Source organism: Eulemur rufifrons, chromosome 8 (genome assembly GCF_041146395.1).
Source record: "Eulemur rufifrons isolate Redbay chromosome 8, OSU_ERuf_1, whole genome shotgun sequence".
NCBI lineage: Eukaryota > Metazoa > Chordata > Mammalia > Primates > Lemuridae > Eulemur > Eulemur rufifrons.
Genome location: NC_090990.1, coordinates 30,613,230 through 30,630,436, shown reverse-complemented (window position 1 = coordinate 30,630,436; position 17,207 = coordinate 30,613,230). Strand labels below are relative to the sequence as shown.

General features: G+C 48.8%; 2 protein-coding genes across 2 annotated transcripts in view; both read right to left on the bottom strand.

Annotated features, from left to right (window-relative positions):
• Nucleotides 1-17,207, bottom strand: part of C8H1orf50 (chromosome 8 C1orf50 homolog) — a 257,892-nt gene that overhangs the window by 233,644 nt on the left and 7,041 nt on the right. The window lies entirely within an intron of this gene.
• TMEM269 (transmembrane protein 269) lies at nt 1,162-9,552 on the bottom strand. Its single transcript, XM_069479134.1, has 5 exons — nt 9,512-9,552; nt 6,268-6,365; nt 5,449-5,592; nt 4,562-4,762; nt 1,162-1,289 (listed from the first exon to the last, which is right to left on the bottom strand). The coding sequence occupies exons 1-5, from the start codon at nt 9,550-9,552 to the stop codon at nt 1,162-1,164; spliced, it is 612 nt and encodes a 203-aa protein (XP_069335235.1).

Below are 17,207 nucleotides of genomic sequence, written 5' to 3'. Positions count from 1 at the left end.
CCAGGCATTGTGGCACATGCCTGTAGTCCCAGCTACTTGGGAGGCTGAGGCAGGAGGATCGCTTAAGCCCAGGAGTTTGAGGTTGCTGTGAGCTAGGCTGATGCCTCGGCACTCTAGCCCAGGCAACAGAGTGAGACTCTGTCTCATAAATAAATAAATAAATAAAAATAAAATAAGAATTGCATCTTTTTCCTTTGAACATAGTTTCAAATTTTAGAAATAGCCAAAAGTCATGTAAAAAGAAAAAGTCTTAGGGTCACCCCCACCCCCCAATTCCTCATGCAAAAGAGAAGGTAAAAGCCTCAGGTACCTGTGAAGAACTGGCCCCGAGGATCATTCACTAAGGGAATTTCTTGCTAACCTCCCATAAGCAAGGACATAAAAATTACACCAATTTCTAGCACCTAAAGCTAAAGCCTGTTTGATTCCACACTAATAATGGATTACAAGTTTATCTTACAGGTAACAGGAGACAAGACAGAATCAGACATTCTTCCACCTACCCAGGGACATCTACATAATTAATGCTTCCTTCACTCCCTTACTTTATGTAAAATGTAGATTTCTTGGGCCTCACAAGAATGTAACCACTACTTCATCAGCTCTTGTGTTGGCCAATGTTTCTAATCTCTAAACGAAGCAAAAGGCAGAAGTCTTGAACTGTTAAGATACAGGATTTTTAAATTATTATACAAAATTCTACACACATTCAAATTGGGCAACATGGTAGCCCCGTGATTAGCTCTGCTCTCAGAGCCAGAGTCTGCGAGTGTAAGAAACGCTTTAGGAAGCCCCCTCCCACCACTGGGTAAGGAAGATCAGGCAGGACTAAGGCGGAGGCCACGCCAATCCTGAAGGGTTTCACCCCTTTCCAAGGGTCCTCCGGCTAGTACCAGAGCTGGAACTCAACCCCAGCCCACATTTAGCTTGAGGGGAAAAGAATCTGTTCTACTTGACGTGCACAAGCATTGTGCCCAAGGGAGTCAGAACCCTGAATAAAGAGGAAGAAGTGAAAGCCGCTGGCCCTACAGTAGGCTACTCTGGTTCCAGGCAGCAGATACCACATATCCAGCATATGACAACACAGGTACAAGGAAGGCTTTAGTGAGCACAGGTGCTGACACAAACCCCGCAGAGGCCGGTGGGAGTTGTTTAGCTTCCTCAGTGCCATCGCCTCAGACAGGCTGCCTTGCCCCACAGAGCATCCGGGAAGAAGATGTAGGAGAGCGACCACGTCAGGCAGTAAACAGCAGTTACAGAGAGCGGGGAGAAAAACAGCATGAAGACACCTAGAAGAACAAATGCAGACACTCAAGTTTAGGAAGCTGGCTTGCAGGCTTTCCACCCGCTACTCTCCCACCCTTCATTTTTCATTCGCAGCACCTAAGAGACAGACAAAAAAAAGAAAGAGACAGAAGCCTGTCTCTAAGTTTATTTTAATAAATATGTGTAAAAGATTAGACAACTATAGCCTAATGAAATCTCAGCCTCCATTTTGTCGATTTCACATCAGAAATCAGTCCTAGCCAAGAATAAAATTTGAGTTGCCCAGATCCCTTGTTAGGAAAAAAAAAATCCACCTAAATGTTTTAATCATAACATGTGATAATGGCCAATATAATATTATATGTATGCAGAAAAGAGTTCCTGCAGCAGGCCTGAGATTGCTACCCTTAGGCCTGCTTGTGAGGCTGGCCCTTGCTGTTGGCTGGAAATTTGAATAGTAAACAGTTCCCTACACCAACATAAAACTTCCCCCAACTGGTAAGAGTGGCTGGCTGTGCCTAGACTGTTTGTACAAGCACAGCGGTAACACCTGCTTTCCTTCTGGGAGTCTGGAATTTTGGTATGTGTAAGGCAGGGGGTGCCCTGGAAGACACACTTCACATGTGTCACCACAATTCAGTGCTGGAGAAGTGAAGTGCATCCTGTGTGACTCCACTAGAGAGGCCTCTTGGAAGCTTGCGCCTGGTTCTCGGAACTTCCTCCCACGCACCTTTGCTGATTTTGCTTTCTTTCCTTTTGCTATCATCAACCTTAGCCAGCAGTACAACAATATGCTGAGTCCTGTAAGTCCTCCTAGCAAAGCACCAAACCTAGGGGCGGTCTTGGGGACTCCCAACACAATTGGAATCTCAGATTCACCACCAAAAGGCAAAAGGGCACCCACGTTAGTGGCATATCTGCTTTGCACTGGACATTCTGCTAGATATGTTATATAAGTTATTTCATTTACACTTTGCAATAATCCTGTGATTTAGAATTAAGTCTGTTCTTCAGATGAGGAAATGGGAAGTAACTTGCACGAGGTCCTGATTCAAACCCATGTCTGCCTGACTCTTAAAAACTAGACACTTATACTGCCTCGGAGAGCGCCAAAAGAGGGTGGGAGAGTATGGGCCGACAGCATGTCCACGGGAAAACCTCCCACCAGCTATTCTGGAACAGAAATCAGAACATAGCATCTGACAGAAGACCGCTCCCGGGAGTAAGAAGCGGTTAAGGGTGTGTATCGGAATTCTGGAATACTGCATTTCAGGAATAGTCATTGATCTGTTAGGGCAAGGAGACAACATTGAAAACCAGAGTTGTCCTAGAAAATACGTGATATAAGGTCTCAGAAGCTGATCACAGGCCAGCTTCAGATGTACGGAGATCGGTGGGGAGAAGGGACCTCCGTGTAAATAGGTGAGTGCCTGTGACTGTACTCCAGGTGGAAGGAGTAGCGACAGCAGCCAGTCTGAAACCAGCCCAGGAGGGCTCTGATAGTAACTGGTGTCAGAATCTGTGAGGTGCAGCTTCCTCCTTAACTCACACAGCAAAGGCGATCAGAGGAAGGCCAAGGGGGTCAGTAGTATCTACGGCAGCAAAGAACCCCGTGGGAAATGTTGCTGCGAGACAGGAGAAGGGGAGGAGATGGCTAGAAATGACCATTTACGGTACACAACTGTGCCAGAGAATTTACATTCATTATCTCGATGAATCTCAATAATTGTGCGGAGGGATTATTGGCTTCATTTTATAGATGGAGCAACTTGAGCTCAGGTGCTAGCCCAAGTTCACACAGCTGATGTGTGCTGGAGTTGGAACCTGAGCTCAGGTCTGATTAGCTCGAAACTCAGATGCTTCTCACCACCATTCTGCCTCTGCCATCGGGGAGTAGGCAGCCCGCGCCTAGAACTGGGATAGGGCTGTTGGTGCTGATGCAACAAAGGTGTGAACCGTAAGGGGAAGGTCAGGATGGAACCGAGGACCCTACAAACTGGAGTGGACTCACAACAAGGGAATGACAGAAGAAACTTAGTATCCTCATAGATGTCTGTCTTGTTTACAGGAGCACATTTTAATAGGAAAAAAATTGATATTCCTTGAAGGAAACCCTAAATCAGGGGAACTCTAGGGAGACACCCAGGGCTCCCGTGTGATGGGGACTTCAGGGCCTAGAGCCCAGTGCTTAGTTGCCTAAGCCCCAAACCTTTTTTCTTCATATCAATTCTACAGGGTGTCCCAAAAGTCGCCACACATAGGGAAAATGGGAAACTGTAGCTAAATGTACCTTTATTTAAAAAATATTCATTACAAAATGTTTCCTTTGTATGGAAACTTTTGGGACACCCTGTATTTCCAATAGTTATCTCAAATTCGATTACATCTGTTGGTCTCCACTGCCACAGTCACCTCTCATCTGAATCAAACGTTGGTTTTCCTACCCCCATTCTCAGTCCCCGGTGACAGATTCTCCGCATTGCAGTCGAAGTGATCATTGAGAACTGCCGCTCCAGTCCTGTCACTTCCCCGCCTCAATCCCTTCCGAGGCTTCTCACCTGCCTTTGGTATCACATCCCAGATCCTGCCCAGTCTGCCTACCTGGCTGGCCTTTCTCCCAGCAAGTTTCAGCCACACCACTGCAAGAAAGCGTCCAGAGCCTCTGGCCTCAGCGTCACGACATACCGTCTCCTCTTCCTGAACCTGTCCCTCTCACGCACCTGGCCACGCACCCTGTAGGTCTCACTTAAATGTCACCTCCTCAAGGATCCTTTCCCCCTTCAGACTATCCCAGCATAAATCAGGTCACCCTCTGACACCCTCTCAGAGCACCCTGTACTTTCACAATACAGACATCAAACGTATGTGTTTCTAGTTATTTCTGCCATGATTTGTTTGGTGTCTGTCTCCCCTGATAATAAACTGTAAGTTCTGGGGCAGGGACTGTTTGTGCAGTTTACCAATCTGAGTCCCAGTACCCAGGACATGGTAGGTGCTCCCTAAATTTCCGTTGAACTTATTAACAGACAACCAATACTAACTGAGCACCTACTATGTGATTGGCACAATTCTAGGCACTGGGGATTATAGTGTGAATAAAAAAGAGTCCTCTGTTGGGGGTAAGTTTAGTGTTTATAGACAATTTTTAAAAAATCCAGCAAATATATATTATGTCAGATGATGATCAATTCTATGGGGAAAAATAAAGCAGGATAAGGGCAATAGGGAGGGCTGAGGGGAGGTACAGGGTGGCTGTGCACGGCAGTGATGACCCACTAGTGACACTTCTACTCACCTCCCATAAAAATCACTTTTTTCCAGTTCTCAGACTCTAGGACTGCATCGTGCGGGTAGTAGCTCTGGTCTATCATGAACAGAATCATGAGCGAGGCCATGCAGCAGAGAATGAACGAGTTGCCTTTGGTCAGAAGGGAGGTGGAGGCCAAAACACAGGAAGCATAGGGGCAGGGTAGACCCTTATGTGCGAAGGGAACTCCTGCCAGGGGAAGAAAACTGGGGATTAGCTGCTTCCTCTGCCATAAGGGACCTAAGTGAAGCAAGCCCCTCTCTTTTCGGGTCTTCCCCTACCCAGCATACAAAATTCTCTTAAACCCAGGGGCAGTGGCAGGCTGTAAATCATTTATTCATAAACAGAGATGAAGCATGGGGTTTGCATTGGATTTCCAAGGGAAAGCAGGCAGCCAGCTAGGACCAGGGTGTGCCCTGGCTCGTAGGAAGTCTCTGCTGGAAGAATCCTGTGAGACCTGCTCATCTAAGCCCTGTGCTGCACACGCTCTCCCTCAGTTTGTGACATTAGGTAAGGCAACTGCCTTCCCCAGAGCATGGCTTCTCTGTCTGCTTTGGGGGGAACAGGAGAACCACCTCCAGTTCTCGAGTCCACATCTAGAATTGGTGTGTTCCATCCCAAGGTCACGGGTCATGCGGTGAGAAAGAGGTACAGCCGCTGCAAGGAACAAGAGCCCTTGCTTCCCAGACCAGGGCTCTGCAAGTGCAGCCTGCAGCCTCCGGTGGGCATGGGCATGGGGCATAGGAGGAGGGAAGGAAGAGGGACTCCAAAAAAGGAGTCAGTTACTACACCCCGGGCTCCTGCCATCTGACAGCCTCTCCCCCTTCGTGGTGGTCCCCTGCCCTCAGTCCTAAGGCTACCTGGGTTCCACTCACCAGCTGAATAAAAGCACAGGCGGAGAGAAGTAGCTGACACGTAGATGATTGTTAGGAACCTGTTCAGAAGTCCGTTCACACCTAGGAGCAGGGCTGAGGCCAGGCCAAAGGTGGTGAAGACAGCAAAGTCATTCAGCTCGGCTCCTGCCCCAGAGGGCCCAAGGTTAGAAGGACTTACACTCCTAAATCTTGCACCTTACCGCCCCGCCATGTTTGGGAGTGGCAGCAGTGACAAGTGGGTTTTTGAGGTCCCAGAGTGCAACAGCTGCTTCCCCCGGGGAGTCAATAGATCAAAGACCGGGGTCTCCTCCTGGCTCTGCCTCAGACCAACGTGTGGCCTTGAGCAAGTCCTTCTCTCTCCAGCTCTTCCTTTTCCCAGCCCTTCACATGCAAGGGTTGGATCACAGTCGGATACAGACTGATGAGCAGTGGAGCCCTTTTTTTCAAGCAAAATCTTACCTGGAAACATTTTACTATATTCTAAACCAGCTGCTCTGCTTGGGGTAGTTTTTCATCTCCTCCCCTCAACATTCTCACTGCAGTACCTGCATCAGCCCAGAAGAGGGGGTGGGGCAGGTAAGGAGACTGAGAGCAGGACAAGGGCTGGCCAAGTGTCAGTGAGAGAGCCAGCGGAGGAGCTGGGGCTGCGCGGTGGGGCTCTCTAACTCCTGCGCCAGGACTGGGTCTGCCGCTCTCAGAAGATGTGAACGGGGGAGGGTGACTGACGAAGGCAAGGCCTGCAGGATGTTGGAGGATGGAGGGGTGACCTGAGACAGATGCTCCTGGGCGCAGGGATGAGAGGCTGGGGCCTGGACTCACCCGACTTGGAACAGATGCTGACGTGTCTGGTCATTGCCCTGATGGCCGTGTCTAACAGGAAGCTGACCAGAATCATCCAGGAGGCACAGTGGGATTTCCTGCAGGGCAAACCAGCAGGCCCCAACAGGACAGCTCTTTCACGGTGCCCACTGGACAGCCACTCCACTCCCCCATCCATGCATACATTTCCTCCACCTGCACACATACACACAGCCCTGCACGGCCCCCATGCTCACATCCTTTCGGGTATATACTGCTTTACACACCAGACCACACACACACACACACACACACACACACAGAGACGCCTATAGCCCTCACATACTCTTAACCCACAGTCTTAAAGGGGTGTCCTGAACCCCCTAGGTAATCACTAAGGTCCCTTCCAACTCTAAATTCCAGGCACTTTTGACCGTACAGGGGTCCTACTTTCCAGCCCGGCCTCTGCCACCATCTCCCTGTGAATTCTCAGATAAATCACCACCTGCCTCTCCAGGCCTCTGTCGCTCCACATGTAAAATGAGGGGTTTGTGCTAAATGATTTCTTTAATACATAGAAACCTATTCAGATGATCTGTTTCTCCTTGTATGAGTGTTGGTAGCTTATGTCTTTTAAGGAATTGATCCTCTTCATTTAAGCTATTAAATTTGTGAGGAGAGAGCTGTTCATAGTATTCCTATATTATCCTTTTAATGTCCATAGGATCAGTAGTGATGGCTCTTCTTTCATTTCTGATGTTGATAATTTCTGTCCTCTCTCTTTTTTTCTTGGTTAGCCTGGCTAGGGGTATATCAATTCTATTGATCTTTTCAAAGAACCAGCTTTTGGTTTCACTGACTTTCTCTATGAATTTCCAATTTTCGATTTCTTTGATTGCCGATCTAATTTTTATTGTTTCTCTTTTTCTCCTTACTTTGGATTTAGTTTGCTCTTCTTTTTCTAGTTTCCTAAGGTGAAAGTCTACATTATTGATTTTAGATCTTTCTTCTTTTCTAATATACTACTGCTATAAAATTTCCCCCAAGCACTGCTTTCCCTGAATTCCATAAATTTTTTTTTTTTTTGAGACAGAGTCTTGCTCTGTCACCCCAGCTAGAGTACAGTGGTGTCGTCATAGCTCACTGCAGCCTCAAACTCCTGGGCCCAAGCAATCCTGCCTCAGCCTCCCGAGTAGCTGGGACTACAGATGCATGCTACCACACCTGGATCATTTTTTCTATTTTATTTTTTTAGTAGAGATGGGGTCTTGCTCTTGCTCAGGCTGGTCTCCAACTCCTGAGCTCAAGCAATCCTCCCTCCTGGGCCTCCCAGAGTGCTAGGATTGCAGGTGTGAGTCACCTGGCCCAGCCCATAAATTTTGAGAAGTTGTATTTTCATTTTCTTTTAGTTCAAAATATGTTTACTCTCTTGTGAGAATTCTTCTTTTTATCATGTATCATTTAGAAGTGTTTTGTTTAATCTCCAAATATTTAAGGATTTTCCTGCCATCTTTCTGTTATTGATTTCTAGTTTAATTCCATGTGGCCAGAGAGCACACTTTGTATGATTTCTATTCTTTTAAATTTGTTCAGGTGTGTTTTATGGCCCAGAATGTGGTCTGTCTTAGTGAATGCTCCAAATGAGCTTGAGAAGAATATGTATTCTGCTGCTATTGGACGTAGACTATGGACGTCAAATACCTCCAGCTGACTGATGGTGCTGTTGAGTTCAGCTGTGTCCCTGCTGATTTTCTGCCTGTTGGATCTGTCAATGACGGATAGAGGAGTGTTGAAATCTCCAACTGTGATAGTGGCATCATCAATTTCTCCTGGCAGTTCTACCAGTTTTTATCTCTCTCTTTTTTTTTTTTTTTTGAGATAGTGTCTCACTCTGTCGCCCAGGCTAGAGTGCAGTGGCATCATGATAGCTCCCTGCAACCTCAAACTCCTGGGCTCAAGTGATCCTCCTGCCTCAGCCTCCTGAGTAGCTGAGACTATGGGTGCATGCCACCAAGTCTGGCTAATATTTTTTCTATTTTTTGTAAAGCTGGGATCTTGCTATGTTGCCCAGGCTGGGCCCGAACTCCTGGCCTCAAGTGATCGTCCCACCTCAGCCTCCCAAGGTACTGGGATTCCAGGTGTGAGCCACTGCACCCAACCTGTCTCATGTGTTTTGATGCTCTAATTGATTTCCAAGAGCTCCTTCAGACCCCACATTCTTGATTCTGTGCCTCTGCCTAGCAGATGCTCGCAGGTCCCTCTGAAAGCAGCCACCACAGTCCCAAGCAAACTTGCCCTAGGACGGCCATTCCCAAGTCTACACCCTGACTGCAATGCTTAGGTGGCCCAGAAGAAGCAAACAGCCTGACCCTAAACCCCAGCTATCCCCAAACAACTACAGCATTTCCTCTGTTTAGACCCAGACCTGTGTATCTAAGGGAGACTGAGGCTAAATAATACTGAGCCCACCACCACAGCAGAAAATCTACATTCCCAGAAAATTAGGCTGAACTAAGAGGATAGAGATTTTCTGCTGCAGGTGTATCTTATTTTATTAGATCCTGAAAACCCATACTTAGAAAATCATAAAGATGTCAAGCTGGAAGGGAGCTTAAACATCGTCAGGTAAAGTCATCTTATTTTATGGATGAGAAACAGATCCAGAGAGAAGTCACTTGCTGATGGGCACACAGAATCAAGTAGATTAGGAGGATGTTATTTGCATTACAATGGATTTATGTTTAAAGGGCTGATTTCCCAAAGGCCCTTGATTGAAAACCATGATTGAAATATGGCTCAATTTATAGGAATATAATTTGCTTACAACTTTTGGGGGCACATACATGTATGTGTTTCAGACTTTCCAGAACAGTGCTGGTTTCAAATATTCTACCAAGCTATACGTTCTGATTTAAAAATTAGAAAATATGAACAGTAGCTACCCAAGGATTGCATAAATGCTATCGGAATAGAATTTCTTGATTTTCTAAAAAAAAAAAAAAACCATACTGCCATAGCTGGAAGGAACTATAGAGATCATAATGTAAGCTCCTCGTTTTACAAAAGGAGAAACTGAGGCTCGGGGATGTGACCTCGCCAAGGTTGCGTATCATTTGGTGGAACAACTGACTCCTAAGCCACTGCACTTTCCCCTGACCGCCCGCTGATCTGTGCCTCAGTGCCTGGCTCTCGAGACTCCCCCTCGCTCCCCCTCAGGTCACTGGCTCCAACTCCTGGCTCAGAGCTTGCCGGGCCCCAGACCTACCTGCTAAAGCTGCAGAAGATGGAGAAGAGCCCCAGGACCATGTTGACCAGGGACAAGGCATTGATAACATCTTTCCAGGAAAGTTCATTCCTCCGGGGGTGGCTCTGGGCATGGCTCAGGAAGGAACTGGGGCCCTGACCTGGGGGCCCAAGAGAGAGGAGCAAGGGGTTCTCAAGGTCAAGGAGTCCCACAAGAGGCTCCCAAGGACCTGGAAGCTCCTGTTCCCCTAGACCTCATTTCTCTCTCTCTCTCTCTCTCTCTCTCACACACACACACACACACACACACACACACACGCACATGTTCTGTTTCACCAGCAAGACCAAGGAAGACGGGGTAGACAAAGGAGATGCAGGAGTAAAGACAAAGGTGCTGAAGGCAGAGTGTCTTGGAATAGCTCAACAGCAAAGCGGGTGGACCGACACAAACACAGTTTCCACTCCCTCTCTGACCTCACCCTTGCCCCATAGCACAGACATGCCTCCAGGCTATATGTGGATCTGCCTGGCACCACCACCTGCCAGCCAGCAGAGGCCCAGAGTCTGCCAGGCATTGCCGCATCTGTGCTACTTCACAGCGGGTTCATTTGTAATTAATGATCAACTGTCTACTGTATTAGCTCTTTCATTATCTCCTCCATTCAGGAAACACTTTCAGATCTCAGATTTCCATTGGCCCTGTGAGCTGTGTCAGGCAAGGGTTCTCATCCCTACTTTCCAGGCAAGGCAAAGGAGACTCAGAGGTGGGAAGAACCCAGCTCTAGGTCACACTAGAAGTGGCAGAACAGTACTTAATTCGCCTTAAGTGCTCTCTCCTCTGTACTCTGCCGCCTACAAACCACCACGACGGAACACTGTATTGGTGGTATGCTCAGCCTGAGCGGGGCGCTGGGAGAACGCCTGGTCCCTGCCTTCCCAGAACTTACGGCCGATCTAGGAAGTGAGACTCATGCGTGCATGTGAAGACTCAGACTCTATTCATAGCGGCACCTCATCTTATAGATAGGGAAACTGAGGTTTCAGGATAGTTAAGTGACTTGTTCAGTAAGTGGTGGAGCCAGGATTTGAATTGGGTCTCCTCTTTCCCAAGTAAATGCTGTTTGCAGAATGCACAGGTGTCAGGTGTGAAAGGATTGCCAGTAAGGGCTATTGAAATCCACAGAAACGAGGAACAATCCACTCATTCAGCAAACACTGATCAGGAGCAAGATTTGGGACACAGAGAAGATGAAGATCAAGGAGCACAGCCTAGCAGGGGGATCCAACCCCGCACAGAAAAGAAGTGACCAGGCTACTAAGGGAGCACAGAAGAGGGGCTCGGCCTGCCAGCGGGTGGGGGCAGAGTTCTCAGAGGAGTGGTCAGAGCTGAGGCTTTGTGCAGCCCTGTCCCTCCCCAGCTTCTTGGACGCCCTCAGGATGGCAGATGGTAACCAGCCCTGCTCAGCTCTCCAGCTGGCTCTCTTGGTCCCCTTGCCCTCTTCTCGGGACCTCCCTTTGGTCTGGGGTTGGGCGGTGTTCCCCTGGGAAGCCTCGCTGACATTCCCCTGGAGCCTGTTAAGTGCTCCTTCTCTGCAAGGTCAGATCTCCTTGTGCTCACCATGTGACACTTGGGACTCTGTTTTGGCATCACCTACCTTGTCTTCCTCCTTTATTACAGGGGGTGCAACTTGAGTGCAGACGGAGGTCCCCTGTGCCCAGCATGAGGCCTGATGACAGAAGTAGTTCCATGTTTGTTAAATTAATACAGCACATCTCTCGGGTGCTTCCCCGCGGTCCTCTCGCTGCACCAAATTCCATCCACCCTGCATCTAACCGTCTTCAGTGTGGCCTCCAAGAAGCTTTATCAGATGAACGCTCAACAATCCATCCCCTTCAACACACCCAGCAGCTACCCAGTTCTTATGATCTTCCACTTACTCATTTAAAAAAAAATTTTTTTTTTTTTGATGGCTGGTCTGTGCCAGGTCTTATATGTTCTGGGGACAGAGAGAAGAACAAGACCTGGGCTGTACTCTAAAGAGGCTTGAGAGAGGCAGCTGTGTGTAGGGACAAGGGTTATGTATGTCCCAGCTGCTGTGGTGCACTTGGAAAGGAGAGACCAAGTCTAGGGCGGTGGCCTTCACCAGCGTCTCTAAGGATGAACAAAGGTGTGTGTGGGGGGGGGGGGGGAGCATTCTTGGCCAAGGGAACTGCAGGTGCAAAAGCACAATGAGGGGGCTGGGCTCCAGGGGAGAGAGGGGTAACTGGAAGTGACATTGGCAAGGAGGCCACAGGCGGTGGACGTGCAGATGTGACCTTGAGTTGCAGCCTGAGGGAGCGCAGTGTGGTGTTCACTAAGGCAGCAGTGTCTTGGTCAGATGTGGGTGGGAGTGGAAGGTGGTTTGAAGGGGACAGACTGGAGAAAAGACCAGCCATGAGACTGGTACTGGTGAGTGGGGAGAAAGATGTGAGCGAGAAAGGGCAGGCCAGGTGTTGTGACAGTGTGGCCTGCAGGCGGAGGGAGAGTTGTGACTCTGGCAAAGGAAATGAGTGGAAATGATCCAGCCGGCGCTGAAACGCAGCTCTCCCCGCAGTTGGAGACGCCTCCCCTCCTCCCCCGCCCCACCCCCGCCCCACCCCCACCCCACCCCGTTCCTAGAGGCCAGAGACCCGCCTCCGGCAAAGCCAGCCTGGACTGGCGACACCAGAGCTCCCCCCACGCCCCCGCCCCACCCCGGCTGTCTCGCCGCTGCCCAGACCCGACTTATGGAGCCGGGGCTGGTCGCCGACAGCACCTGGGAAGGGCATGTGTCGCCCTTCCGCGCCGCCGCGGACGCTCACCTGGGGACAAGACATGCCTAGGTGGAGGTGGAGGACCCGCACTGCTTCCCCGCTTCCTGTGCGGTGCTGGGGCCGGCCCAGGCGAGGGGGCGCCTCTCGGGACCCGGGTCTCTTACCCTGGCTCTTAGCTCACAATCCCCGAGAGCAGGGAGGGGCTGCGGGTCTTCAGTGTGGGCGAAGGGGGGCCTCAATTTCCAGGGGCGCCCAGGTCCTGAAACGGGGGCGGCGGGGGCAAGGGAGGGTCGGGGGGAGGGGACGACAGAGGAGAGGACAGAGCCATAGTGGCCATTTGCTCTGCGCAGAGTCCCCACTTCGGAGGGTCGGGCTGGAAGTGCCGTGGAGGAGGCTGTAGAGGGATGCGGGGGCGCAGACTGTGCAGGGCCCCTAGAGTGCAAGCTCCACGCGCGCAGGGCTGTCTGCACGTTTGCTTCACGGCTGTTCTTTGTGCCTGCAAGAACGGCTTAGGGGTATAGTGATGTTTGTTGGATGAATGACAAGCTAGGGAATTTGGACTCAATCCTTAAGATAAGAAGGGAAGTGATACGGTCAGGTTGTCTCACAAAGACTGTTCTGGCAGCCGCTGTGGAGGAAGGATCCGTGACACTGCAGGAGAGAGGAGGCCAGAGCAAGGAGGGACTGGGAAAGCAGGTGACACAGGGGCCAGTGTGACACGGAATCCCAGGGTGTGAGAGCAGGGAGAGGGAGGCGGGAAGAGCATCTCAGAGGTAACTGTACGTGGCGGTTGGATGGACAGGGTGCTACAGAAAGAAACTTTTTAGCACTAGGTAGGATTCCAGGCACCAGTTCTGACCCTGCGCCACATGCTCGGGCCCACCCTAGTGCTAACTGGAGCAGCCGTAGCCAGAGGAGAAAGGGCAGAGGGATGGCCTGGAGCTAGGTCGTCAAGTGACACTTTGCCCCCCTTAGCCACCAGCAGGGGAAAGAGGAGTATAGGACCTAGTGAGTTCGGAGTGGCTACAGCAGCAGGCACCACACTAGATGCTGTACAGACAAACCGCCATCTCACTTCCTGGACCGTCTCAACTTCCCTGAGGCCGGTGTGAGCATGCCCGTCCCACAGAAGATGAAACAGAGGGTCAGATCAGTACACCATTAATAATTAGTAGAGCTGAGACCTGAAAACAGCCTGACACTAAAGTCAGACCTAGGGTGTCTGAGAAACTCAGAGGGAGAACCAGGACAGAGGCAACAAAAGGTGTGCCACAAGTCCCAGCCCAAGAGTCACGCCAGCTTCTATCATCCATGTGCTTCTCTTCATTTCTCCCTGCCGTGAGGCCCAGTAAAGTGGCAAACTTAAAACTGTGGCATAATGGGCCGGGAGCAGTGGTGCACCCACTACTCCCAGCTACTCGGAGGCTCGGGTGGGAGGATCGCTCGAGGTTAGGAGTTCAAGGCTGCAGTGAATAGCCACTGCACCCAGCCTGGGCAACATAGCAAGACCCTGTCTCTAAAAACAAAACAAGCAAAACACAGCGGTAGCATAACTTTAAACCAAGTTTACATTCCATCTCTAACATTTACCAGATATTTAAATTTGAACACATTATTTTTCTGAGCCTGTTTCCTAATCTGTAAAATGGAATTGTTATGAGAATTAAATGAGATTATATGAAGTGCTTAGCACATTGTAGAAGCTTCATTGTTAGTCTTCTAAGGATATGATCATACATCTATTAGCCTAGACATACCCAAAGCTTCCTTCAGAAGAGGGAGAGGAAGCACAGTAGCTGAGAAAGACCTTCCTCCTCCTCTGCCACAAGTTTCTAGCTTCCTCCCATTCTAGATCTCACAGGAAGCAGAGAACAAGAACTGTAAGTTAGGCTACCTATGCTTGTGCTAACATGGTAGTCACTAGCCATAAGTGGGTGTTGAGCATTGAAACATGGCTGGTCTGAATTCAGATGTACTGTAAGTATAAAATACATACCAGCGTTTGAATTCTTAGTTTAAGAAAAAGAATGTAAAATAACTAATAATTTTTTAGTATTATTTGTTGAAATGCTAATAGTTTAGATATACTGGGTTAGATAAAATGTATTATTAAAGTTAATTTCACCTGTTTCTTTTTACATTTTTAATGTAGCTACTAGAAATTTTAAATCACACACGTGGCTCACATTATATTTCTGTGAGCTCCTTTGCAGGACGTAAGTGCAGAGCTACAGATGTCCATCCATTCATCTGTTCGCTATTAGAGTATTGGTGCTGCGCCAGGCACTATCTCAGGTGCCAGAGCCACAGCAGTAAACAAGACAGAGCCTCTGTCCTCACAGGACTTACACTTAAGTGTGGGAGGGAAGCAAGAAATAAATCATTCCTGGTTGTGGTAAGTGGTATGGAAAACAAAGCAGGATCAGAAGTTACTTTAGCGTGGGAAGAGTTGGCATTTCAGATAGGGTAATCAGGCAAGTGATATTTGAGTAGGGACCTAAATGATGACAAGACACAAACCATACAAAGATCTTGGGGGCAACGTTCCCAACAGATGGGACAGCAAACGTAAAGGCCCTGGTGCAGGAACGAGCTTGGTGTGTGGGAGGACAACAAGGTCAGCGTAGCAGGAACATGGTGAGTCCCGAGAGTGGAAGATCACGTAGAACCTTGGTGAGAAGTCTGGATTTATTCTAAGTGTAATGCGAAATCCTTGTAATGGTTTTAAACACAGGTGTTATGATCTGACGTGTAGTTTTAAAAGATGATGCTGACGGTCTCTGTGAAGGAGGCCGGAATGGAAGTGGGGAGGCAAGCTAGGAGGCTGCCGCACTCGTCCAGGCTAGAGGTGTTGGTGGCCTGGACTAGGCAGGAGGGGTGGAGGTGGTAGCAGCAGCCACGTTTGGGATGTGTTGAAGGCAGAGCCGAGAAGACTTGCTGACTGGTATGGGAAGAACACACGGAATCAAGGATGACTTAGGTTTCCAGCCTCACAACAGCATGAGACAGGCGGTGATGGAAACAGAGAGAACTGGTGGTGAAACAGGTTTTTGGGGTGAACCCGAGTTTAGGTTTGGACACATTAAATTTGTAATGACTACGGGGCAAGTGGACATGTCAAGTAAGGCTGTTAGACAAACAAGCGTGCGTGAAACTCGGGGGCAGATCAGGGCTGGAGACCCGCATGTGAGTCAGCAGCACACGGATGGAATTTAAGCCTTGGGAATGGATTAGATCACCTGGTGGAGAGAAGGAAGAGAGGGCCAAGGACGTGGCCCCAGAGTGGAGGTGTCAGGAAGACCAGGGTCACAAGATGGAGAAGGTTCAGTGAGTGAAGTAGGAGAAGGGCAGGAGATGATAATTCTTCAAATCAAAATGAAGAAGTAAGGAGTAGCTGATTGGACCAAATGCTGCTTAAGACTACAGAAATGCAATTTCTCCAGGCCTGTAGTAGCTCCTTCCACGTAAGCTCCAGCTCCTGAAGGGAAGGAATGAGCCCTAACCTTCTGCACTGTGGGGGTTTTGCCCCCAGGCTTTAATGCCAGAGGTGTGGGTTCAGTTGCTTATGAGTTGTGTGAACTTAGGTAAGTTACTTAACTTCTCCGGGTTTCAATACCCATCCTCTGCATGCCTATCACTACACACTCAAGTGAACTACTCCTACAGTATCTCAAATACTCATCTTATTCTATCACTCTTGTCGTTTAACTTATTTACAGTTCCACATTGGACTGCCTTAATTTGCCCAAACAGAATTAAGATTATGGTTAGACTTGAGTCAAACAGGACTGTGTGTGAATCTGACCTCCACCACTTTCTATGTGTATGACCATGGGCTTCTGAATCTCTGAGCTGTTCCTGTGCTGTAGAACAGGAATGTGATATACCTCACAGACGGTGGCTTATGTGCAGATTAAATGAGACCATGGATACACATGGCAGAATAAAAGCTCACTCATCTTTGTACCTACAACACCAACACCCTCAATGTGGACTGACTGAGAATAACTTGAGAAGGAAAGACACGAGCAAGCTCTCCTTCCCTCCTTCCAGACCCCCAGGGCAGAGAAAGGGAGCTACAGTCAGCTGTTACTCACACCCCGTGAAGCTGGGAAGGGCCAACAAGGTGGATTATTGACGCAAACAGAGATCACTAATTATTCTGGAAAATATCAGGCACGTCTTCCTCCTCCATACTTTTCACCGTTCACCATTCACGCAGACACTTAAGCTAGAAGCTCAAGCATTATCTAAGATTCTTTCCTCGCACGCACATGCCCACATTCTATTAACAATCTACTTACTTTCAAAATGCCACGCTCTTTCAAAATGCCATCACATCTAAGATGTTATCCCTTGTCAGACCATTATTTTATGTAGCTCTAAGAAAGATCTAATTCTTGTTTGTTTTTCAAAACCCAAGCAGGTGTCAGCTCCTCCAAGAAGTCTTCCCGAATTCGCCAAGCGAAGTAAGGCCCCTCTCCCTGGTGCTGCATGACAGTCCACGCATACCCATCACAGCCATTCTTACTGTAGTTGCTGGCTTGTTTCCCTGCTACCAGACTGAGTCTCGTTCAGCTGTGCTATCTGCCAGAACCTGGAGCCTAGAAGGCACTTAATATCTATGAGATTATTAGGTGGACAGATGGGTGGGTGAATGAAAAGTGATCACTATGGATAATCCCTTCTGAAGTGCTGCGTCCAAAATCACCTCACATTGTCACTAGCCTTCCCTAAGCGTGCTAAGTGGCTTGACCAGGAACGAGCAATGGCACCGCCCGGTGGCCAGTGTGGGGAATACATCTTATTGAAAAGAAAGGTTTCTCTCTGAATCACTGCTCTCCAGCTCCAGTGGTTAGGGAATGCCAGGAGCGAGGGGGATTTGAATTTTCAAATGATCGAGCTGATGACTGTATGCAGAATGG